Below are 26,178 nucleotides of genomic sequence, written 5' to 3' on the forward strand. Positions count from 1 at the left end.
AACGAAAGGAATGGCTACACTAGTTTTCCCAAATTAGTTTCCCTACCCAGGCAAGTGCAATCCAGAGTGGTGCTGAGTCTCCAGCAGTGGTGTCAAACTCAAACAGAAACAGATCCCCGGGGGAAAAGGGAGGGGGTGGTGGTGGTATATTGACTTTGAGAACCACAAATTAACATTATCTATGTTGTATTTTATTTTGTTAAACTTTTCCCAATTACATTTTAATCTGGTTCTGGCTCACTCTGAGTTTTGCTGGCAATGAGTTTGATACCAGGGTAGAAAGCCCAGCGGCAGAGGATTCACTGGAGAGTGAGAGAAACCAAGTACTTATGAGCTACAGTGAGTCCTTTGTGCTTTTTAGTATTTTCTCTGAGGGTGGAATAAAGACTGTTCTGTATGCATTGCCACCCTGGGTGCTGTACAAAATCTGCAAAATCTTTTAACTAAGTCTGTGGAGACTCAGGGACCAAATATCTCTTGTGCTTTTCCAGAGGGAACTCCCAGTCTGGGCAACATGAGCCAAAATGATTTTCATAGGATTGCCTCCAGAATCAAACTTGGTCGATGTAAACACCCAAAAACCTGCAGTACTTGGTTATCATTTACAGATATAAATTTTATACCAACTCATCATATGAGACACCTTTTTATAATAACGTTAAGAATAACAGCGATAGGCAGAAATATAGGAGAGAAATGCAAATATATACTTTACAGAATGAATCATATTCTTTTGTACCCAATTCTTTTGAAAACTTCTTGAAGGGTTCACAGTTCCATGTCTGACTTTCTCATTTTAAAAATTAGCTCCCACTAAACAAGTTTAAGGATGACATTTCATTTTGGTGGATTAAGGTCATTTTGCTATTGAAGCACTTAGGAAAAAACAAATCCAAATTAAAACTATATTAAAGTGCCACAAGTTTGCAGAGGCATAATCCTCAATAAAATATGTTGATAAAATTAAGAATAGCTGTTTTCTGGACAGATGTCTCTTTAGAAAGAAATAAGGGATTATAGAAATCCTAGGTGACACAGTAGTAAAAGCTATACTGGAAGGAATCAGATTTGTAAGCAGGTCTCCTCAGTATGGAAATTCTGACTTAATTCTTTAAGTTCTTAGTTTCAGTAGGAAAATTAAAGCTGCAGCCCATTGTAAATGGATTTAATTTATTACTATTATATGGAGGGTTACTAATTTCCTTGTTTCTTGAGGCAAGTTTTGGCTCATTTCTGCCTGACTCTCCCCAAACTCTTTTCTTTCCAGAAGACCTTCAAGGTTGATTTGCATAGTCCAGCCACAGATTTCCATTTATATCAACTTAGATGACAAAGTTTATAGCTCTTTCCATTATTAATTTCATACCGTCTTTCAGGCATTGTCCATTTCAGTTGAACTGGACACTATATTAGCTATTCCCAGTACACAACATTACATTTTCCACACTCCCATGCCTTTCACAAGTGGTTCCTCATTAATGGAATTCCTTCAAAGCACAGGTTGGGTGCCATATCTTATTCAAGGCCTTCCTCAACTCCCCTCAGCTATTAAAACTCTTTCCTCTTGATCTCACTTCATATTATTTTGTATATATTTACATTTACTTGTTTACATGTTGTACCCCCACCTTCCCCAAGTAGACTGTAAGTTCCTTGAGAGCAAATATTGGTTCATTTTTGTCTTTGTAGCCAAAATACCTAGCACAATTCTTTGAACACCACAGGCACTTAAATAAATATTTTTTGAATTTAATATTAAGAAACTTCACACCACTTTATGTAACAACTTTACTGAATAAAGAATTACAGATTGTATGAACCAGTAGGTCAATAGCATATAATATGGTAATTTAAAAAGAAGCACAGACTAATAAAAAGCCAATCAGCAAACAGTGGGTATGATTAAATGATTTTCAGTCTTCCTAATTACTAGAGAACTCCACTAATATGGCTTATTTTTGGAGGAAAATTACTACTTTTGGAATATCAATGTCTACAGCCCATAAAGCAACATATTAGTCAGAAGCATAGACTTGGATTATAAATTACAAAATGAAACAAAGTACCATTCATATTTATGAATGTAGCTCTCAAACATAATTAAAACATAAATGAAAAAAGAAGAGAGATCTTGATCTTTACCTAAGAAATGAAGCTAACTTGAGATTTTATGTGGATATGAACAATTAAGGATGGTCCATAATGCCCTACTACACAAATAGAGGTATCTGCAAATATTGCATGAGTCAATTTCTTCCTAAAGAAAATAAATATGTAGAACAGAGGAAGAAGCTAAACTTTCTAATTCTCAGGCTCAATTATTCTTTCCTTGTTTAAAACACACACACACACACACACACACACACACACACAAAGAAGCATTTCTTTCAATGTTCATAGCATACTATACAGAGAATAGATCAAATACAAAAACTTCATTCACTTCTGTCATTAAATAAAAACATCAATATATAGATAAAAGGATGTTTATGATATTTGTGTATATTTCTCAAGTCAGTTTTGCCAATTATCCATCATGATGAATGCTGTTTCATAGTATTCATTTATGCTTAACTATTTTTCACATCCCCACTGCAAATTTTGGTTTGGTAGAAATTAAAAGTACCTCAAGATATTTATTTTTCTTTTTAAATTAGAAAATGACTTTATCCTAGGATTGAATTTTTAGAATCTATAAGCTCATTGAAAAAATACATTTCCAATGCAAAAACAACATCAAGCATATTGCTGGTGCTGCAAATAATTTTTTTGTATCTTCATGTTTTTATTTTCATATAAAAAACCAAATTTGAACACCATGACTAAAACTTTTTTACATGGTTAAAAATAACCATAAGACATTAATGATCTGTATCATGCATGGACAAAAAAAGCGAGAGAAAAGAATGATCAAACACTATTTGTTTGCAATTGTTCTAGTTTTCTTTTTAGTAGATTGTAATTTTCCTTGGTCCCTGGTGCCAGAGGGTCAAGCTTCAGAGAGACTTCATAATATTTCTTGGCTAAGTCAAAGTTTCCCCAACGGTGGTAAAGCACAGCTGAAACAGCAAGAAGCGGTTTTTATTGGAAATCTTTCTGCATAATTTGCAAAACTCAATCATTTCTTGAAAAAAAAAACATTCAAATACATCACAGCATTGATACTTCAAAAAAATCACTAGACCTAAGAAAATTCTCTGTATCACATAACTTACTTTACCTTAATTACCTTCAGTAATAATATTCCTTTCTAGACACCCCCATGTCTTTAAATTGGTCCCTAGCACTAAATGAAACACTAATATTTGGCTACTGCAAAAAGAATAAGAGGGACTATATTAATGACATAAAGGAATTATGTTAAAGACAAGGCAAAATAGAACAAACTTTTCTTAAGGCTAGTGCTGAATTTCCTAGATTGTGCTTAAATTCTGATCCTTTTTAAAGGTCTGGGCATGTGGTTATTTTTATCATCACAATAAAGTATTATGAATTTGTTTTTCAGTCAAGTTTCTCTAGCTATCTCAGCACAGCAATATCTGGCTGTATATTCTGTCAGCTGAAGGACAGGGACTTCAAAAATAACTGGGCAATAAAAAGGTAGAGAAATTAATCTACATGTTGGGATTTGGTTCTAAAACTTTGTTATCGTTCATTTGTATAATTTCAAATTTAAAATGCTACTAGCTCTACATATAGATTAGATGTTGGAATGATTTAAAGGGCAACATAATGTTCCAGTAGCTCCCAAACATCTTCCCTATCCTGACCCTGAAATTCATAGTAGAAGGCCTTTTTCAACTCCAAACCCATATTTGAAGGCAGTCTCTAGAAGATCCCACATAAAACAGAAAGATTACCTGGAAAGAGTGAGGCCTTCACACCCATTAACATAAAGAACAAAACAATTAACCTTTTGATGATGGACTGGGTAGCCAGGGAGGGTAAGGCTAATCAAAGTATAGAGGGAGAATCTGAATGGTGGTCTACAAAAAAACCCACTATGTGCTTGAGTAGTAGGGACCAAAGAAGATGGGAGGTGGAGAATAACTGAGACATCTAAGAAGAACTTTGCTTATTTTACAATTCTGTGTAACTTGACATAGTTTACAAATATGCTGAACTGTAGTTATTTAAATGTTGGAGAACCATGTGGTGCCAAAGTAACCTGATCGTTTTGGTGCTATAATATGTAACTAATATGATCTAATCTGCTAGAGTAGTTCATGGTTATTCCATGATGGGATAAGGTAGCAAGGACAGATAACTAGATTGATAATTATTATCCAACAAATATAAGTCTCTGAATTAACACAGGTTATATTCTAAAGCTTCCACAAAAGTCCTGCTCTAATGCCTCATTTGTAGCATGGGGTTAACTAGGCCCTCAAAAGCAAGGCCTGCAGTGCCAACTCTGGTAGCGTCTACTTTCTGGAAAGGCTTCAAATATGGATTCCTTGATAGACTTGCTTATCTTAGGGATCAGCGTAAGTGTGCAGAGAATCATCATAAAAACCTTTACTTACTTGGTGATGAATTCATTGGTCATGGCAACCATGGCTAGGTTTAAAAATCTGAAACATTGGGTTGCAAGAATGAAATGAAGGAAACCTAATGGAGGAAAACCTTAAGCATGAATTTTTGACTTTCTGTTTTTACAGGGCAGCACAGACAAGTAATTGTGAAACAATCATTCTCTGAATATTGCTTTGGTAGAAATCAGCCTGCTTCATTAGAAACTACACTATGGTAAGATTCATACTGAAAAAAAGTACCTTACCCAAATTGCCATGGTAACTTGCAGCATTTGGATTGGCCTTAATTGCCTTGAGGAATAAAGCTTCAGATTCCTAAGTAAATAATTGAGATGTCAAAATGCAATGTACTTGTACAAATCATTTAAAAGCATATTAACTATAATGGGTATTGCATTTCTTGCCTTCTCAGTGGGTGGGGGAGGGGTGGCAAGGAAGAGAGAATTTGGAACTGAAAAGAAAAATTAACAGCAAGAACAAAAAAGCATATTAGCCTCCATGGCCCATGGTTTGCAAAGTTATTCTTTATCCTATGACCCTTATATTCTGACCAACATCACTTTCCCACCAAAACAAACAAAAAGAACCCATGACAATATTCCAATGATCAAAACTCCTTCTTGAGAAGATGAATGTGGTAGTGATGGTGTTGGCTGAAGTATAAGTAGCAGGATTCCCACTGAGCTGGTAAGGAGGGGAATCCTTGGAGCTTAGGTTGGAAAGGGAGATGGTGAGAGTATGACACAAGGTCATAAAGAGACCTGGATAGAGGGCCACAGTACTGACAGACTAAGAGCACTTTGCCTGCTATTTCTACAGTTTTCAACACAAAAGAATTATTTACAATTCCAAAATCCCAAGTGTGTGTGTGTGTGTATTTCAGGGGGAGAAGGGAAAGAAAGGAGTGGGTAGCATAGGGATGAAAGGAAAGACTGGGTTTAGAAATAATAAAGCAACAGAGAGTTAGAGTTTCTGTGAACAGCAGTGGCAAATGAAGCAGTTTTCTATAGTAGCCAACACTGGCAGGTTAAGTTCCATATTTCTAAAATTAAGGGTTAGAGTCATTTCATCTTTTTAACCATCTATAGAACCCATAACAATCAAGAAAAGTCCCATTAGCTAAAAAAAAAGATGGGCAGCAAGGGAAAGAATAACAACAACTAGCATTCCTATAGTGCTCTAGGGTATGCAGAACACTTCAGTTATTCATTTGATAATCACAACAACCCCGTGCAATAGCTGCTATTACTATCCCCCTTTTCTAAACGAGGAACTGGGCCCTAGTGATATAAAGACAAAAGTGGTAAGGAATTAGGATGCTCAACAATTTTCCAAAACAATATCCAGATCAGGGGTTCTTAAACTTCTTTGTGACATGGATTCTCTCAGTAGCCTGGTGAAGTATATGGAACCCTTTACAGAATATTTTCAAATGCGTAATATAAAATACATAGGATTACAAAGGAAACCAATTATACGGAAATTTAGTCATCAAAAAAAAAAAAAGTTCACAGGCTCCAGGCTAAGAGCTCCTGCTTTAGGCTGTCAAATAACTTGGGTATAGTAATATCTACAGGCTCTTTCAAACTTTTAATTTACATTTTAAGTTCTAAAAGGCCTAACAAACTTAAAAGCAGATAGTATACATTAATCTTAAATATTTTTATTCTGAAGTTTTCATTTCTTGAATTTTATTTTCTCTCTTGCCACCATTTTTGTTTCTCCGACGTATTTCTTGTCTGTCTCTACCTTTTCATCATCTGCTGGGAGAACAACTTTATCAAGCTGTTGTATACTATAATCCCTGAGCATCTGGTGCAAAGAATTTGGACTAACACCTCTGAAATTACTATTTCTTAGTCAGAACTGGCAGAGATCAACTTATACTTGAGAAACACGACCAAAAAGGAACTAAAAAGTAGGCCATGAGTTAGAAAATATAAGTCAGTAATTTGCATTTCTAAATCAAAGGTCAAGGAATACAGTTTCCTATATTGTAAGATTTAGTCCATCTATTTAACCAATTTCAAGTCAAGAAGCAATTATTAAGTACGTACTATGTGCCAAACACTGTGCTAAGGCACTGAGGATAAAAGAATGTTAAACAAAAACAAAAAATCAGTCCCTGTCCTCCAGGAGCTCACAGTTTATGATACAACATGCAAACAATTACGTACAAATAAGACATATACAGGATCAACTGGAGTTAATCCCAGAGGGAAAGCATAAGCATTACAGAGATGAGAGAAAGGCTTCTTGTAGAAAGTAGGATTTTACCTGGGACTTGAAGGAAGCCAGGAGGCAGAGATGAGGAGGGAGAGAATTCCAGGCACTAGGGGACAATCAGTGAAAATGCAGTTGGGAGTTGAAATGTCTTGTTCGAGGAAAAACAAGGAGGCCAGTATCACAGAGCGTTAAGGGTATGTGGAGGGGGAATATAGTATAAGATTGGAAAAGGAGGAGAAATCCAGTTTATGAAGGACTTTCAAAGCCAAACAGAAGCTTTCATATTTGATCCTGGGGTAACAGTGAGCCAGCAGAGTTTATCAAACAGGACAGTGATATAGTCAGACCTTCACTTGAGGAAGATCACTTTGGCACCTGAGTGGAGGATGGGCTGGAGTGACAGAGTGGCAGGAAGACCAACCAAGAAGCTACTGCAATAGTCCAGGCATGAGGAAATGCACCAGAGTGGTAGCAGTGTGAGAGGAGAGAAGGAGCCACAGAAGAAAGGCACTGCAAAAGAAGCATCGATAGGACACTGAAAGTGGACACGGGGAGGAAGAGTGAGTTGAGGATGACACTTAGAGTGACTGGGGGGATGGCAGTACAGAGAAATAAGGAAGAGGGAGTTTTGGAGGGAAAGGTGAGTTTCATTTTGGACATCTTGTGTTTGAAGTGTTTATGGGGACCACCAGTTCAAGATATGTAGTTGGAAATATGAGACTGGAGGTCAGGAAAGTGATTAGGGCTGGGTAAAAACGCCAACTAATCTGGTATTTCTTCATGGGGACAAATTAAATGGGCTATGTTTTCATAGCCTCTGTTTCAACTCTAATGTAACTTTCCATACTTTAGAACAAGGGTTCTTAACTTTTTTTTGTGAATCACAGACCACTTTGCAGTCTGGGGAAATCCTGCAGGTGGTGTTGTGGATAGAGCATTGGACTTAGAATCAGGCAGACCTGAGTTCAAATCTAGCTACAGACACTTGCTATCTGTGTGATGATGGGCAACTCATTTAACTTCTGTTTGCCTCAGTTTCCTCATCCGTGAAATGAAATAATAGCACCTACCTCTCAGGGTTATTGTGAGGAAAAAACAAGATAATATTTGTAAAGTGCTCAGGACAGTATCAGGCACATTGTAGATGCCATGTTAGATATAATTGTTATTGTTATTACTCAGAATGTATTAAAATGCATAAAATAAAATTCATGGGATTACAAAGGAAACAAAGTATTTTGAAATATGGCTATTGAAATATTTTCTGAAAAAGATTTTGCTGACACTAGGATAAGAACCCCTATTTTAAAACATTACTACATCTGGTGGGTGAGTGTGTCACTGATTTTTGGGAGGATGCTTTGTACCAACCAATCTTACTACAGCATCTTAGTAAAAAAACCTTTCTAAAGCTAATTAGGTATAGCTAACTAATTATATCATTTGATAAGCACAGGGAGGAAGTACAACAGTAAGGGCTTTGGAGCTATTTTGAATTAGAAAAATTGGCTCCTTAGAACCCTGAAGGAAGAATTAGCTATCACCTTCTGGGGACCCAACTTGTTAAGTGTGAATAGTTCCAGAGCATGTGCTACAAGTAAGTACAAAACTTTCTTTTAAAGTGAAGAAAGAGAAAACCAATAAAATTTTAATCAACTTTATACATCTGCCAAAGTAATATATTGTAGTCTCATTATCTCCCCTTTACAAAAACCAGAGACAAGTCACTTAAATCTTCAACCTCGGTTTCCACAATCTGTAGTATTTACTTGGCAGAGTTGTTGTGAAGTGCCAGTCAGATTTATGTAAAGCATTTTGTAAACCTTTAAAGTGCTATATACATATCAGTTATTCTAATGATAATAATAAAATTAGTGGTACCTACAATAGATGTCATAAGAGTTCCGAGAAGGATAAGACTGGAGTATGCTCACATAATTTTTGATGTTTACAGTTATTTAGCATTATAATTACTTAGTGGCGAAAGGATTCTTTCTTCCCAGAATCTTCATTATCATGCCATACTATGACATGAAAATAAAAGCCTCTTTCATTATACAGAAAAACAATACAAAGTAAGTAGATGATAAAATAGCAGTAGATGCATTTGTCAGTAAATTTATTTTGTTGTTATTGTTTAGTCATTTCAGTTGTGTCTGACTCTTTGTGACCCCATTTGGGGTTTTCTTGGCAAAGAATCTGGAGTAGTTTGCCATTTCCTTCTTCAGCTCATTTTGCAGATGAGTAAACTGAAGCAAACACAGTTAAATGACTTGACCAGGATCACATCAGCTAGTAAGTGTCTGAGGCCAGATTTGAACTCAGGAAGATGAGTCTTCCTGACTCCAGGCCTGGCATTCTATCCATTGTACCACCTACCTGAGGAAATTGAATTACAATTTTATATTATAATAAATATGTTCACAAAATTCCAAATTCTTAACTTGTAACAATTTAATAAGTGCCAAAGTACTTATGTGCCATGGTTATACGAGTCACATAAATATTATCATATCCATTGTCCCAATGGAGTACACATTAAAATTCCTTGCAAAAGATTCTTATTCCTTCTCTTCTATATTGTCTTTTCTCAATGCCCTGCATATTTATAATGCAAGATGTTTAGAGAAATGGGAAAACTGGCTTCTTGTTCTTGCCTTACAAAGTATTTTCAACTTCATCTTGAGAAAAAAATACAAGGTGAAGTGGAAATCAAAAGAAATACTGCTTATGTCAAAAAGCACGAAGCTCTAATATAGAGGCATTAAGATGACAAAAATAACAATAGAATGATTACATAGGACATAAAGTGAAAAAGATTTATTGTAGCTGGGCTTCTGGGTTGAAACTTACCCACCTTAACACAGATAACTACATAGATGAACCTAAACAAAAGTCAGAAAGTATTCACCTTTTTTTTTCCTTTTCTACAAGTATGTTCAGAGCAAAATCCAGAAGGATTAACAAATCACAGGGAAGCAATAGTGACTCTTTATCAATCACAAGTATGAGCAATAGGGCTAAATTTATGATCATGACAGAAAATTCAGATTGACTAGAACAGTGCATAACTCTAGAACAGGGCAGAAACAGTCAGTCAGCAAACATTTATCAAGCCCCTACCATGAGCCAAGAGTTGTGCCAAGTGCACAGTGCCTGAAAGGCAAAAGGAATCAAATTTAAAAATATTGACTGAGGACTTTATGCCACAGAGGCAAAAAGAATCAAAAAATATCATGAGCGGATGCCTTTTTCTCCACCCTATTAGTTATCATGGGGGCAAACAAAGAAGATGAATACCCAGTCTCTGAAACAGAAGAATACTTCTTCCACGGAAAACATAAGTTAGGCACACTACTCCTGAATATATTGAGAACTGAAGTCTACCTCTGGTAGCATGGTTCAGGGCATTAGCTCTAGAGCAGGGGTTCTTCACTGAGATACAGTGAATAATATTTTGATAATGTAACTTAATACAACTGGTTTCTTTGTAATCCTACATATTTTATTTTATGCATTTAGAATCATTATTCGGAGAAGAGGTCCACAGGTTTTGCCAGATGGTCACAGGAGCCCAAGACACAAAAATGATGTCAGGCAGGTTTTTTAATTTTTCTGGTCCTCAGTTTCCTTATTTGGGCTATTTCTGAGGTCCCTTCCAACTTCGGATCTATAATCCTGTGACCACGACCCAATCTCACTTTGCAGTGTATTTTGGATTTATATTTAGTGTCAGGATTGGTGCTAAAGTGGGGTGTGTATGTGTGTGTGTCTGTCTGTGTCTGTGTGTTTTTCTAAAGTGAGGAATCTAAATGGTTACAGCTACTCTACCATGCACCTCAGATGAGGAGAGTAAGAAGAAATCCTAAGTAGGCCATTTATGCACCCTGGGTTGTGTTATGATCTTTGTGTAAAAGATGTCACCCCATACACAAAACACAAAACCCTGGCTGATTTGGAAACAAACAAACCCAAGCACTCTTGTGCCAGAAAGGCCCAGCTGCAGCTACACTGTGAGCATATGTCTTACTATCAGTAAGACACATTTAGAGACAATCCTTTAGGACAGGGAGATTCTTCCTCTGCTGCCTGCCCTTTTCATGGCTCTTAAACCATAGAACCTTCCTTTGGTCTGTCTATTGTCTTTCAGGCAGAGGCAGTGAACTCTGACATGAAAATACATATACTTATTTTTCAGCCTACAGATCTGCCTTTGGGACAATTTCTTCCAGAAAAAAATTGACTATGCTCTATCAAGTGTACCATTGTCCAGTTATCTGTAGATAGAGAAATTAGTCCTAGGAATGGAATCTATTTTAATTTTGGCCTACATTTGGATTTCACTAAGCAAAACTAATATTTATGGCTTTTATCAGATGCTATTGTTAAGTACAAAAAAACCTAGTGAACTACAGTTTACAAACCTTGTATTTTTGGGATTTCCCCAGTACGTTTGCCAATGAGAACATAATAGAGTGATCATTGGGTATTAATTCTAACGCCTCCCTTCCAACTGCTTCAGCTTGGGCTAAGTTACCTAGGATTAAGGAAGAGAAAAAGAACAAAATGAATAACACCTTAAACTCTTTTTCTGGTATTTTGGTCTATCTTCCTGTAATTAAAAAAGTCATGCATATTACAATGTTTACAAATAAATCAAAATTGCCCAAGAAAAAAAGAAGTTATTTAGTTACTTTAAGGAACTTGAGAATATGGATCAAAGGATAAGAACTGGGTCTGAACCTTTTATTTCACTGTTATGGGCAATTCCCTTGTGAGGAATAGCAGTAGTGGAACTCCCTCTAATAATGCAGGTGGGTACTTTCCTTACAACTTAGTCTTAAAAGAATTTCCTACAGTATTGAGAGACAGTCCTGGCTCTGAGGCCAGCTCTCTTCTTTATGCTATGCTGGACCACAAGAACACTAAAAAGCAACACACAAAATATTTAAAAAAAAAACCCTTTAGATTTAAAGAGTCTACATCACTGTGGTCACTTTCTAAGACATCCATAGTGGAGGGTGAGAGCAGAATATTTATACAAACTGGTCCTCATAATGGGGAAGATCACTGCAATTTATCCCAATTGTGATACTATTCATACAGCTTTTGATTAAAGCATATGTTATAGTCTTCAGCAGTAATATGAACGTGTTTCCTTACAGAAGCTAGTTATAATCAAAATGTTAGAAGAGATAACAAATTTACAAATAAGTCTTTCCCAATAACATGACTGATGACTTTGAATATTTTTTAAATATATTTTTGAATATACATACATATATACATTCAATTTCTATTCACCTAAGAGACACAGACCAATACATGCAACTCAAAAGATCTCTGTTAGCTTGTTAAAGAACTGCCAAATCAACTTAATAATGACTTTAGCAATAATTGAATGATGAACACTATGTGACTAGATTATCTTTTTAATTCCCTCAGCTGCTTATAGTTTCTCACAGTAATGCCTTATTGATCTGGCATCAGCGGGGAAACCACTTGGGCATCATGGGTGAATAAGCCAAATGACTGAACTTGCCCCTTTAAATTACCAAATGAGAAAAAAAAATCTGGATGGGAATCTTTTCTAAATTAATTATATATTCCCTTTTATTCTTATTGAGAGTATACTTTGCATCATCTAACCTTTTCTTAATCAGGGGCACTGTGAATATACAATCAGATCAATTACTTAACTGTTCTCTAATACAGTAAGAATTATTAGGTCTGTAGTGAGCATTTACTCCAACATATAATTTTCTTAGCCTACTATGTTTTTTGAATTTATAGTTTCCTTTTCCCCCCTTGCTATCAGGCCAGGGCCATATGCAGAAATCTTGTAATAATGGGGTCTCACAAATAATTATGAAGTACATAAAACATGTTGGGGAATAGGGCATCCCCAAATGTGGCAATGACCCCAAAAGCTATAGTGTAGTTACAGACCTTTATCAGGCTTCCAGCTATCATTCTTTACAATTATTATCACTGTTCCTGCCTTCAGCTGAACTTCCCAACCATTCAAATTTCCTATGCGCTAGGAAATCAGATTAACTAAGCCTGTTACAACAGTGCCTAAAATAGAAAGAACAGACTGAGTAAGGGACCAAGTAAAGTTCACAAGCTTGGGTATATTGATTTTTGCAACATTTTTTTTTCAAATCTCTTTTTTTTTTTGGTTGCTCATGGGACTTCTCCTTACTTATGGTTTTTTGGCTATGTCTGGATGGATGACTAAAGTTCTCAAATAAATGAATGAATTAGCCCTAAATTTTACAATGCTACAAAGGCATTTTAGTTTTCTCAAAATTTCCATTTTACATGTCTCAAGAAATTGGATAAAAAGAAAGGCACATTTAGTAAACATTTATCTGATTAAAAAAACAAATGAACCATCTATAGCTCTTAATTATTATGTGACATCATAACTATGCATTGTTATTTTGAACTTACACAGAACCACTTTCTCCAAAGTTCAAACATATTGTTAAAAATCACTATACCTATATTATCAAGCAGTATGATCATGTTGTTCCAAGCCAAAGTATGTTCTGGTTTCAGAAAAGTAGCATTTCTCCATGCATTCAATGCATCTAGGGGACGATTTAAATCTGCATACTGAAAATAATGCAACAATTTAAATGAATTTTTCTTGTTTTCATTACTCCTTTTTAAGCTTCTGTGACTGGATTAAAATATAGAAGGCTGAATTTTGAAGTAACATTTAAGATGAAAAAAAATCCTATTTAATGACACCATGTTTTAAAATATATATTCACATTATAGAAAGGAGTTGAAAACCTGATTGAGTCCTGACTTCTCTCTCTTCCTCACCTTCCATATACTATATATGCTGCAAAGTGTCAGATTTCTACCTCTACAATATCTGTCTCATCGATCTTCTTTTCTCTTATCATGACAGCCACCCTTGTTCAAGCCCTCATCACCTTTCTCCAGGACTATGGCAATCGTCTCCTAGCTGATTTCCCTGTTTCTAATATTCTTCCCTCTCCAATACATCTATCTTATAACTTCTGAACTGATATTGTAATGCAGAGGTTTGACTAGTATTTAAAATACTTCACAATTTGTCTCCAGCCTCCCCTTCCAGGCTTACTTCCTACTACTCCCCTTAGCACACTCTGTATTTCTACTGAACTGTCCTACTTGTGGTTCCCAGAAGTTTTCCCACCTTTATGCCTTTGTACAGATTATCCTGAATACTTCAAAGTGCCCTCTTTCATTACCACTGCCTCTTAGAATCCTTAGATTCCTGTAAGGCTCAGCAAGGATTTTACCTCCCATACAAAGCCTTCCCTGATCCTCCCAGGTATTAGTGCTCTCTGTCTCTTCATATTACCTTCTATTTTTCTGTTTCCCTGTTGTATTCCCAATGAAATCGAAGTTGCTCGAGGGTAGGGTAAGCATTTTAAATGTTTTCCTTTGTGTTCCCTAGTACCTAGTGCAATGGGGGTGTGTGTGTGTGCGCGCATGTGTGCGTGTATAGACAGAGTAGGCATTGAATTCACTGGTGTGAGGAACTTCTACCAATGAAGATGGGCAATTGGTAATAGAATTGGAGAATTAACTTAATGGATAAGTTATTTGCTCAGGATCAGACAGCTAGTTTGTCAGAGGTGAGAAAGAATGAAGTCTTCCTCATTCTGAGGCTGACTCTATCCATTAGCACCTTCAAGCCTTTGGTCTTGTATGTAGTAGGCATTTTATAAATGAATGTTGAATAAAGACTTGTTGAACTGATTAGTTACTAGTTTCTTGCTTTTTCAAGGTAAAAGTATACAATAATATTATTTAGAAAGTAAATCAACTTTGTGTCTTTGTTAAAAGTTATTTTGTCTAGTTACTAGTCAATGAATCTTAAGTTTTGTTGCTCCCCTTTTAGCTCTATACTAAAGTGAAAAAAGTTGAGTTTTATATTAGACATACTCTCTATTCCACATGGAAAAATCTCATAAGGTATGGCTCCAACCAAACTCATCTTCTCTATTTGCCCTCCTTCCAATTTATAATCTGGGTGCCTATAACATATTCAAATTAAAAATTCCTTTTTTGGGGGGTGGGTGGGAGGTTTTCTGTTTCATTTTACTGTTAAATCAGTCATTAGAATTCAAAATGGCTGGCTCTTAATTTGCATAACTGGTAAGCAAAACACCTAGAAAAAAAAAGAGAGATTTCTTTGATTCTAACCCCATGCACTCTTTCACTAAGTTCTAATAAGGGCTTTATCCCAATGCAGTTTTGCTTCTTTAACTCTAGTGAAGGTGCCAGTGATGGTAATTTATTGAGATTTAAAGATGGTGCACATTCTAGTACAAACTGTCCAGTCTGTCTTCCTTTCATGGGGACAACAGCAACATTTTGACTTGCCCTATGACCTTCATAGCAAATAAATGACATATTATGCAAAGGAAAGAAAAATTTAATGAATTATGGAGACATTTACTAGCTCCCATTTACTTGTGCTGTCAGAATTTCTTGCATAGCTTTACTTAGAAACTAAAGCAACAGCATTTCCTCCCTTATCTGACAGAAATTAGGTGAAAAGTTCAAAATGAAAAGAAGTAATGTAAACATAGGTATCTCAATTAAATCAGCATTTACTTTCCTTCCTGTGCCACATGGGCATTATAATTAATCCTTCCACCCCAATTTTTTCATAAGCAAATGACCAGCAGAATCTTTCATGCTTAGTCAATTGGACTGCGCCACTAGGATGAATCAATAGGACAAAAGCCACTATGACACCATTTATTAACATGGCCAGGAACGAACTTATTTTAGAATTTCAAAGTGTTTAGTATATGTTTTAATTCTTATTAAAGTAAAGCAGAGAGGAACAAGACTGAGTCAGATAAAATTTTGGTTTTGAAGTCCTATACTATATAATCTTAAATCTTAAGCATTAATTCAGCAGCATGGTATAGTGGATAGAGTGGTGGATTTGATATCAAGGTATGTTCCTACCTCAGACCTTACTTGCTGTATGAATCTGGACATGCCAAATAACCCTTAAGGCCTCAGTTTCTTCACTTGGACTAATCTCTAGAGTTCCTTGTAGTTCTAAATCTATGAAACTATGTATTTCTTTTCTTACTGGTTGGTTTTTTCTAGATCACTACTATCTAGAATGGGGGCATGAACCAAATCATAGAATGCTTTAAGAAAATATTAGAATTTACATTTTTAATTAAAAAAAAGAAAAAATAAGTATTGTTAATACTTAATATAGAGATTGACATTGATTGGCACCTTCATTCTATCTGTGTATCAGATGGTCACATGTTCCACATAGAATGCAAGGCATCTTGAGAGAAGAGAAGGAGTTCTACAAATGGAGAGATTGACTGATGTCAATAATCATTTGTTTGCTTCAAGAATACTGTGATATATTACAATTTATTAGTGTCTGGTTAAATGGATTTATGCATTATATTATTTACTTTTAACCAAACTAACCCTCACAAAATGTGCAAGTGGCTTAAAAAGATTCTTGCAAAGAAACTACTGATTGAAGCTAATACTAATAATGTGAGTCTAAGCAGATAAGAAAATGGTAGAGTTGCCACTTCTATTCCTAGAACAAGCTATTTGTCAGCCATTACAAAGTAAAAGCAGTGATAGTTTAATCAGATCTGACAAGAAACCCAATGGGGAGTGATCATTAAAAAATCTTCTTATACCAAATTTTTGCAATTAAATGACATAATAAGTGCAAAGCACTTTGCAAACTTTAAAAGTACTATATGTGTTGGTTATCTTTATTTTTATTGTTAGTATATAGAAGTTTGCTGTTTATCTCATGATCAAGTATACATTCTTTACTAAAAAGGCATTCCAATTTGCTGACCATATTTTTATAATGACAAGTGGTTATTGGTAGTATAATATTTAGCAAGTATTTTTGAAAAAATAAACTCACTTAATCTGTTGTTTCAAGGTAAAGGAAACATTTTAACAATGATTAAAAAAATTACTTTTTGAAGGAAATGCTTGCTATGGAGAGAACATTTTTCAAATACATGTTTGGAAATACTTCTACAAGGTGTTACTTATAAAAACACTTATACCTGCACCTGAAAAACTTGGAAAAATAATTTTCTAACCTGCTTAAAAATCTTCCAAACAAAGAGCTTCAGTGTTTTTTGAACCCATTTGTTAAAAATATAGAAATGCAACACTTAATTAGTTTTCAAGAACAAGTAACTGATATCAGGAACACAGAAATTTATTAGCTGAATTTTCATAAAAACTTTTGTATAAATGGTGACTAGAATTGAAAATTAGAATCATGTTTTAAGTAAGCACAATCAACAGTTTACTTTTTTCTTCTCAACTGCACATCTATACGAAGTATCTTTTTCAGCTGTGATAAATAGTAAAATTAAATTTAAAAATTTGAATTTAGAACCAGAATTGCTGTATCACAAAGTGCCAAATCTAGAGTTTAAAAATATTCAATCATATTGTTTTCTCTAAAAAAAAAAAGGCATGTGAAAAAAAATAAATTAAAAAAAAGCATGTGGATTCAAATATAAGAAGTTCATCATCGGTTGACCTTACTAAATATTATTATCAATGAAAGTATTACTAACATAATAAGAAAAATGTAACAATATAATCAATATGCTACTAACATAATGTAAGACTATTTATTATTTAGTAAGCATAAATGTTTCTTATGCCATTAAAATTACAATTTAAATTATTTTTATTTTATCTTTATTTCATTTTTAAAATATCCAGTTTTATGTTTTATAATGTATATAACACACAAGTACATGTATAAAATTTGCAAATAAACACATACATATTGGGAGTGTGTATGATTTTTTTTTTAAACTAATGGGGTATCATGATCAAAAAAAGCTCGGAGGCCAGCATAATGGAGAATGACATTCCCTATATGTGTTGATGTGGAAATTAGAACTTACAAAAAGTCTTCACTAAATAATTTATTCCAGAAAGGGAAAGAAGATAAATCATTATGTCTTCCACATGAGATATAGGAAGTTTAGTACGTTATGATGGTCAAAGAATTCATCTTCTGTTGGACAATCTTGCTTGGGATGACCCTCTCTAAAGTTAGCTAGTTTGGTACTAAGATACAGTGACCAACAATCTATATCCAGGCTTTTACTTGGAAGTCTTTCCAGCTTTAAAGGACATGACAGAGCTCCTGCTGTGCTCGAATATAGCCTTTGAGAACTGTTACTTCCACAACATGATGAAGCATCAAAGTAGAATCTTTTGTAGAATGAAGAGTGGTGTAGAAAAAAAAAATCTAAGAATATTTTTTTGGAAAATATGTGAAACACAACTTTCTTATGCAGTAAACAGGGAAGGCTTTGTGTAGGGGCTAGCTGATAATATTCTTTTTAACGAATTTATCTGTCAACTAATTCATGAAAGATACTTGCTCCACACAAATAAATGTTATCAAGCAAGATAAAGCAACAAGTTTCTTTCAAGGTGTTTCTTTTGGCAAAAGAATATTTAAAGAAATGAAATTTTAAGTTATCAAGCTTCTTGAATTCACAATAACTGCTAAAAGTTAAGCTTTGATGAGATTTTAAAAAAATTTGTCAAGACAAAAAACATAAAACAACAATGCCGACCAAAATCTTTAAATAATAAGAACAGCTGGCAGTAGGTGACATAGATCATTTCACAGTAACATAATTAATAAACAATATGTTCAACATAATAGATGCTTTTCTAAGAGAAATACATACTAGCCATCAAATAGCTAGGTAAAATTTATATTCTACATTAGATTCTCTATGAAGTGACTCTTAAGTAAAATTTATATAACATAAATTATCTGTCTTCCCCAACTCCAAGGAAGTGAAATGATAACAGTTACTGGAGATAGTATGGAGAGTTAACGCAAATTGCAAAGTGAAAGGACCTTAAAGTCCAAGATGAAAAGCTATAGGCAGAGTCTTCACTTTTAGAGACATCCTAAAAGAAGAGGAAGAGTTAGCTTCCCCCAAAGCTAAAACAACTTGTATGGATACTTACATACAGCATAGTACTATACTGAAATGCAAGCCAAATATATGCTTTAGGGGATAAGCTGATAAAAATAATGGAGCATAATATTAAATTTCCAGAAGTGATATGACATTAACTTTTAGCTTTCCTAAAACTACTAGAATTAAAGATACAAAAGCCTCACAAATAAACATGGAGATAAAAAATATTATAAGCAGAGTTATATGAGGCCCTCAGTATTCCAGTAAATAAGTATTATGAAACACTTTGCTACAAGTTGAATTTCTTTACAATATAATAGATTTTAAATGTTTTTAATCTCATGAGTAATGAAAAACATACAAGACAAACATTATCAGCCCATTTTTACAGATATAAGCTTGCAAGCAAAAAAAGCTATTAAATGACTTAGACCTTTCTATAAAATATTTTGAAATAAGTTAGTCTTACTACTTCTGTTACTTTAATGTTATTTCCATTATTTTTCACCACCCTCATTAAAAAATAGCTTTTGTTTGAATGTGGAACAATTCTGCACACCTATACGGTTTTTATTATTTAAGTAGGGAGGTAGATAAGAATTCATGACATACATAATTCTGTTCCAAAAGCTTAGACCCTTTAGCCCCTCACTATTGCCAAGTGTTCTCTATATTCTACCCTGGCAACACTGTCCAAATTATATCTATGCAACTCAAAAGCAAAGTGCCCTAGCCAAAAACCAAAAGCCTAGACAAGGCTCGAATGTATACTAACAGTCTTCAAGTACAAGAGGGTTTTTTTTCAGCTATCCTCTGTTCAGAATAGTTTTTAACTGCTTTCCTTTTCCCCTAAAGATAGAAGGAAAAAATAAGTTTATTTTAAAGCACTGGGGATTTAGGTTAGATAAGAACTTTTGTAAGAATGAGATTGATAAGTTTTTCCCTACAGATATTTAAGGCAAGATAACTATATGCTTAGAATCAGTGTAGTTATAATCCTCCTTAGGGCACAGGATTATATTGAGTTGATAAATGAGAGACACTGTCTAATATCCTACAATATACTGACTGCACAATAAAAAAAGACTATAATATTCTAGTTTTGGCAAAATGATAAATTTTCTTAACCATTTTCTCTGACAAAGAGTTGGGAACTAAAAATAAAATGTTTTGATTCATAGGAAGTTAAAATTAACATAAAATTCTAAGGAAGAAACATTAAACATTTCTTTTTAAAGGCAGACTATGTTTTCTATGGGTATTTTGTTATGTGCATATATTATATATATTTATATTTATATATGGAGATCTTTTTTTGTTTTACTTTTTATGGAAAAGGAAAATGTATCTATCCCTACATGAATATTCTCTTAAAACTTGAAAAATAAATCAATAAGTAAATGTCTCCTGGTTTTTATCAAATAGTTTTAAAGCACTTTGTAGACAAGAACTCATTGCTAACTTGATATCCCTGAGTCAAGTATTGCTATTTCTATTTTCAGAAAGATAAATCATTATTTATAGATAGTAGATAAGAGAATATCATTAGAATTAAATTACTGATTAATACAGTTAGCTTCTTCATGATGAAGGAAAGATTAAACAAAGAAGTTACATAGTGAGTTTTTTAATTAAGATTTTATTCATTCAAATTGTAAAAAAAAAAAAGAAACTGATGGTTTCAAGAAGCCACTCTGATGAAAGGGCTTCATAGGATATAGGTACCACTATTTTTCCTAGTTTAACTTATTCTCTAAAGCATCTGTCTTCTCTATCAATTAGTTTTGATGAAGTAAAATGAGAAATGTTCTCAATTTAAGGATTTTTTTTAAATTAAAGAACTTCAAGAAAAGAAATTAAACTCCTACACCTTACACAGACACAGATGCACACAGATATAAAAATTCTTCTGCCAAATGTACAGCACAAGCTTACCAAACGTCCTAAGTTGTAGTAACAGTCTGGATATTTTCTCCTGTATTTAATTGCCGTCCAGTAGCTTTGCTCAGCTTCTCCGAACCTCCGCATACTGTTCTGCACTATGCCTAAATTCATCCATGCTGCAGCAAAGTCTGGTCTAGAAAATTATTTAAAAAAAAAATCTCAAACCTCAGAATGTAGGGAATGATTTTTTTGTCAATGCTGTAATCTGGTGTAAACAATGCTCACTGTATTTGTACAGCAAGAGACAATAGCTCCTCTGCTTCCTGTAGTTCATTCCTTTCTTTCAAGATATTTCCAAGATTATTCATGGCATGAACATATTTAGGATTCAATCTGAGTTGTGAGGGGGAAAAAAACAAAAACAGAAAACCACTTATTCCTAGTGTTTTTACTATGCAATCAGGAAATGGCAATAATACTTTGTAATCTGGTCATTCAAAATTAAATTTTTTTTATCTGAGAAGATAAAATACTGTACATGTTTACATGTTATTTGATAGACTCTCTCATATAATTACATATATGTGTGTGTGTGTGTATACACATATATATATGTGTATACACACACACACACACACACATATACACACATCTATATGTATATTTCAATAGGCCAGTGAAGTAGTGTTCTCCCTACCTCACAGCTTCCCTGTAATATCTGATGGCAGCAATCTGGTCACCTTTATCAGCCAGGTTTTTGCCAACGTTGTAGTGAACCTGAAACAAACAAACCACAAATCATAACCAACCAATTGGCAGCTAGATTTCTCTTATCAAGAGCACTAGAATTTATGGTTTCTTTCAAGTAAAGACATGAAGTACTTTAAAAACTGAGTTGCCAGGATTTAGTCAAGTCCTTGAAGCATGGAGAGAATCCTTGGACTTGGCTTTTTTTTGTTCTTTAATTTATCCTTGTCATAACCTTTATTTATTTTTTTCCTCCCTTTCTGTGAAGTTTGGAAGAAGGAAGACCACACAAAGAAACTACAGCTTAAGAAAGGCATTAATATTGTTTAAAAGATATTGATATTTCCAGAAGGAATGGTAACCAAAAAAACTTCATGAACTTTCATAAAAAATTGTTAAAAGTTAAACCATTACAGTCTGACACTTGGTATTTTGTTTCCTGGCAATGCTAACTGAGAAAAGACCATATCATTAAAACTCTTCATGAAACTGGAAAGTATAGTCAAAAGAAAGTTAACACCAAGACATTGTTCTCCTTTTGATCTGATTCAAGACTTTCAAAATCACATATATGTGGTCTTTTTCATCCATAAAATTCAAAATGTGTTACCATTATGCTTGAATGTTAAATGCTCATTGATGATGAAAATGTATATTTTCACTACTGAGAAGACAAATTCTCCAAAACCTTATCTGTCTTTTAATATAGGTCACCGAGCTGAAATTGACACTGGACATCTAGTCCAATCTTCAATTTTCATGAGGAAATTAAGGCCCAAGGAAATGAGCATGACTTGCCTAAGAAAATACAACTAATATCCCATAATATTTCTGTGGAAAAGATATAGTCTGGACGGTAGCATAGTTTGGTAGATTTTGAATTGGCCACAATGAGTAAAGATGAATGGATCAATGTCAACCTGTAAAAAAGCTCTTCTGTTTAATCTTTTCATTAATGATTTTGGGAAAGGATAGATAACTTGTATATAAGCTGACAAAGTTGGGAGCTAGCTGTATGGTAGAATTCTGAATTAAATTATTCTCTACAGGTTAATATAATAATATAATAAGGTTAGGTAAGGATAAATGTAAAGTCTTATATCTGGGTTAGAAAAATCAAATGTAAGAGTACAGGATGAGGAAGAGTGACTCCATGTGATATGTGAAAAACAGTGGGAGGTTTTTAGTGGAATACAATGTGAGTCAACACTGACATGGAAGTTAAAAAGGCTAATAGGATCTTAGGCTACGTCAACATCTAGAACAAGGGAGGCAATAATGCTGCCATATTGTGGTCTGGTCAGGGATAAACAAATCTGGAATGTTGGGCTCAGTTCCGAGTAACTAACACATTTTAGAAAAGACATTAAGCAGCACAAATTTACCCAAAAGAAAGTAATCCGGACAGTGAAGGGACAGAATCCTCTATATGAGGATCCATTGAAAGAAATGGGAATTTTAGCTTGAATTAAAAAAAAAACCCAAAGGGAAACATGATAACTTTCTTCAAGTATCTGAAGAGTTGTTGTATTCAAGGGGAATTAGATACTTGTTTTGTTTATATCCACAGCGCAAAACTAGAAATAATGAATGGGTGTGGAGAGGCAGATTTCAGTTTCACATAAGGAAAATACTTCCTAACAACCAGAGAAGCTCCAAAATGAAATGGACCAAGATGCTAAGTTTTCCATTGGTGCAAATATGTGAATAATGATTTGATGAAGCTTCGATTGGATTAGAAATTCAGATGCTGACTGGACTGGATGAACTCAGAGTTCTTCCCCAACTCTAAGACTTCATGGTTCTAGTGGCAGAACCAGTTCCAGTATCCAGGGCTCCTGATTTCTAATTCCTTTTTATTATACCACATTGCTTCCTAGTTCTATCCTACTAAGAACTAGTAACTAACAACTAACTAACAAACAACAAACTCCAGTAACAACAAAACAAGTAACAACAAAGGAAAGATAGGAAATATTCCTATCCACTGGAAAAAAAGAGGAAAACAAAGCAGATGCAGGAGAAGCATTATCAAGGGTCCCAGATTTGAGGACACCTCAAAGGTGACATGAATATATTACATCTATTTTAAAAACTAGAGATCAGTGAACTAAGTTAATCACACAATAAATAATTTGTCCAGAAGAAACCAAGCTTCTATCATCCTCCTCACAAACACATTTATATAAAGAATTTAAAGCATATACTGCCTCACACTGTTACTTAGTTCCACAAAAATATGCCAATTAAGGAAACAACATCATGGGAACAACTATCAGTTCCATAGGAGGAAGAAATGATATAAATAAGCAATTCCCTAAACAATGTTGACGGCAGGGTTTGGTTATAATGGCTTAACACCGTCGGCGAAAAATATTATGAGACACAGCAACATTAGGTCAAGTATGCCTGTATTGAGTACCTAAATGCAAGGACTAAGGTATAAAGCAAATTAGATATGAACCCTGCTCTTTAAAGGCCTATAATCTATTACTATACGGACATAGATGCAGATATTAAAGAAGCTCTTTAATAAACAAATAATTAGGTATGTTACCTGTAAGCAAAGGAGTCAGTCAATGCATTTATTGGGATGGGCCCACACCATCATCCTAATATAGCAAAAAAAAATTTTTCTTCTTTTGATGAGATACAGAAATGCTTTGGGGGAATAAAACAACCTAACCCTAAACTAGAATTAACCCAGGGCTCTATCTTATAACTGTCTTAAACTTAGGCCTACATCCTGTTTCATCTATCTTGTAATTACATTACATTAATTGCACAGTGTAGCAGATAACTGGCTGTAAAGTCAGGAAAACCTGTGTTCAAATCCTGTCAAATACAAGCTGGCAATATAATGATGGGCAACCCAGGCAACTCTTTATGACTGTGAATTATAGAGAAGGTGCTGATCTGCACTGGTAGATGGACTCCTTGCCGGGAGTCTCCCTAGACTGATTTTGAAACCAAAGGTACAAAAAAAAAAAAAGCACAAAACATTTGAATTTTCTGGGAGGGTATTAAGTAGTGTGATGGTCTTTGAACACACAGCTAACAAAGACCTACATTTTCTTTCTTTAATCCTCTGTCATCTTCTAAAGCATATACATGTATTGTTACCTAATCCTACAAGAAGGGCATTGTAACAAGGGCAAATCACAGGTGATAGGAGTATGCACTACTGTGTACCATATATATAATTTAAACTTTTTGGTATAAATTACTATCCATTCATGGGTATTACTGTCTTAAAATTGCAGCTTGGAAGAGAATCAGTTAAAACGAACACTAGAACAGACATTGTTAAAAGTCTGCTCTAAATGCTTATAATTTTGCCATTTCCCACAGCCCTGGGTGTTGTTTCTTCAACATCCCACCAAGCACAAAGGGACTGAAGGCAGTTGAAGCCAAGCTCTACTGCCGTTGCTGCAACAGCAAGAATACAAATACAGCCTCAACTCAGATTTCAACATGACTCCAGCCTCTTCCATTCTCTAGCTCCTGCTGCTTTCCTTTGTTACGAGAAATTCTGTTTTCTAAATAAAAAGCTCAGACAAAGAGTTCAACTGCCCTCTGCAGTACAGACAGCTTTCTGTAGCAAGCACAGAGCACCAAAGACCGTAACGCCAAGCAAGGAAAAAAATCACAATTCTTAAATAAAAACTACGGCTCTCTCTATAATTAGTTGAAAGTCTCACAGAACCCTGAACATAATTTGTACTCTCAAACACTTCCCATAATTAAGAGCTGGAAAACAGTTACCCAGAGGTCAGCTTTAGCATGTATGCCATTTTAGCATGCATTATTTGAGCAGCGAGAACAGATCTGGGTTGACATATTGCACACAAATCACACAACCCTATTATCAGGTAGTTTATTAAAAGGGTGTTTAGAGAATGAGTAGTTTTTCTTTTCTATGAAATTTAAAAGAAATGAAAAGATATCTGTTTAATTTTCAATTTTCCCTATAATTCCTGAATTGCAACCAGTGTGAGAAGCCCAGGAAATTGAAATGCTTAACACAGTTCAGTAAAATATGGCACATGTAGAGTAAAAAAGTGTAAATGGTTAAATGCACTATTATAATAAAAATCTAGAATAAAAAGGTTATCAGTTTTTACATTTATTGCAAAAACTGAATCTCAAATTTATAAACACATTAAAAGAAATTTCTAAATCACTCAAGGTCAGTGTTTAAGTAAGACATTATTTAAATATTCTCTCTGGTTGTTAAAACAATATTAATTGATTGACTTTAGGCAAATCGTTGAACCTTGCTGAGCATCAGTTTCCTTATTTGTAAAATGAGATGGCTAAACTAGATAGACCTCTAAGATCCCTTTTTTAGATCTAAAAAAGTAGAGAAAATAGAGAGTTGGGGGGGAATTCTACAGATGTGAAATGTTGAATGAGACAAGGTTGTCACATTATTAGTTGTACTTAACTGTTGGTCTTAGATACAAGAGACCTCTCACAAATCAGAAATAATCTGTAAATGCTTGTAACATAGAAAAAAAACCCAATAAAACTGAATGTGTAAAAATGAAAAAAAAAAGAACTAATATTAAACTAAATTGGAGTTGAAAATGGATATATAATAAATGTTTAATTCTTAATAACTTTTAGAAATTAGAACTGGAAGGGATCTTCAAGTCCAATCCCCTCATTTTATAGCTGAGGAAATTAGGATGGGGGAGTTGGGGGTCAGAAATGATTTGCCTAAGGTCACAAAAGTAGTAAGTAGCAGAGCCTGAATTTGAACCCAGGTCATCTGATATTAAATC

At 34.4% G+C, this 26,178-nt stretch overlaps 1 protein-coding gene across 4 annotated transcripts in view; it reads right to left on the minus strand.

The window, feature by feature from the left end:
* Positions 1–1,774: 1,774 nt before the first annotated feature.
* TMTC4 (transmembrane O-mannosyltransferase targeting cadherins 4) overlaps positions 1,775–26,178 on the minus strand; it is a 93,436-nt gene continuing 69,032 nt past the window's right edge. For 2 of the 4 annotated variants that reach the window (XM_020964016.2, XM_020964014.2), the window contains 7 exons: positions 21,342–21,421; positions 20,930–21,037; positions 20,696–20,837; positions 13,268–13,382; positions 11,186–11,298; positions 4,781–4,850; positions 1,775–3,059 (listed from right to left, as the gene is read on the minus strand). In XM_020964016.2, coding sequence (XP_020819675.1) covers positions 2,911–3,059; positions 4,781–4,850; positions 11,186–11,298; positions 13,268–13,382; positions 20,696–20,837; positions 20,930–21,037; positions 21,342–21,421 — 777 coding nt within the window. In that variant the 3' untranslated portion in view covers positions 1,775–2,910. Of the gene's footprint in view, positions 3,060–4,526; positions 4,612–4,780; positions 4,851–11,185; positions 11,299–13,267; positions 13,383–16,034; positions 16,111–20,695; positions 20,838–20,929; positions 21,038–21,341; positions 21,422–26,178 lie in introns of those variants that run through there. The other 2 variants (XM_020964015.2, XM_020964017.2) reach the window with 2 other exon arrangements.

Source organism: Phascolarctos cinereus, unplaced genomic scaffold (genome assembly GCF_003287225.1).
Source record: "Phascolarctos cinereus isolate Bilbo 61053 unplaced genomic scaffold, phaCin_HiC Scaffold_7;HRSCAF=346, whole genome shotgun sequence".
NCBI lineage: Eukaryota > Metazoa > Chordata > Mammalia > Diprotodontia > Phascolarctidae > Phascolarctos > Phascolarctos cinereus.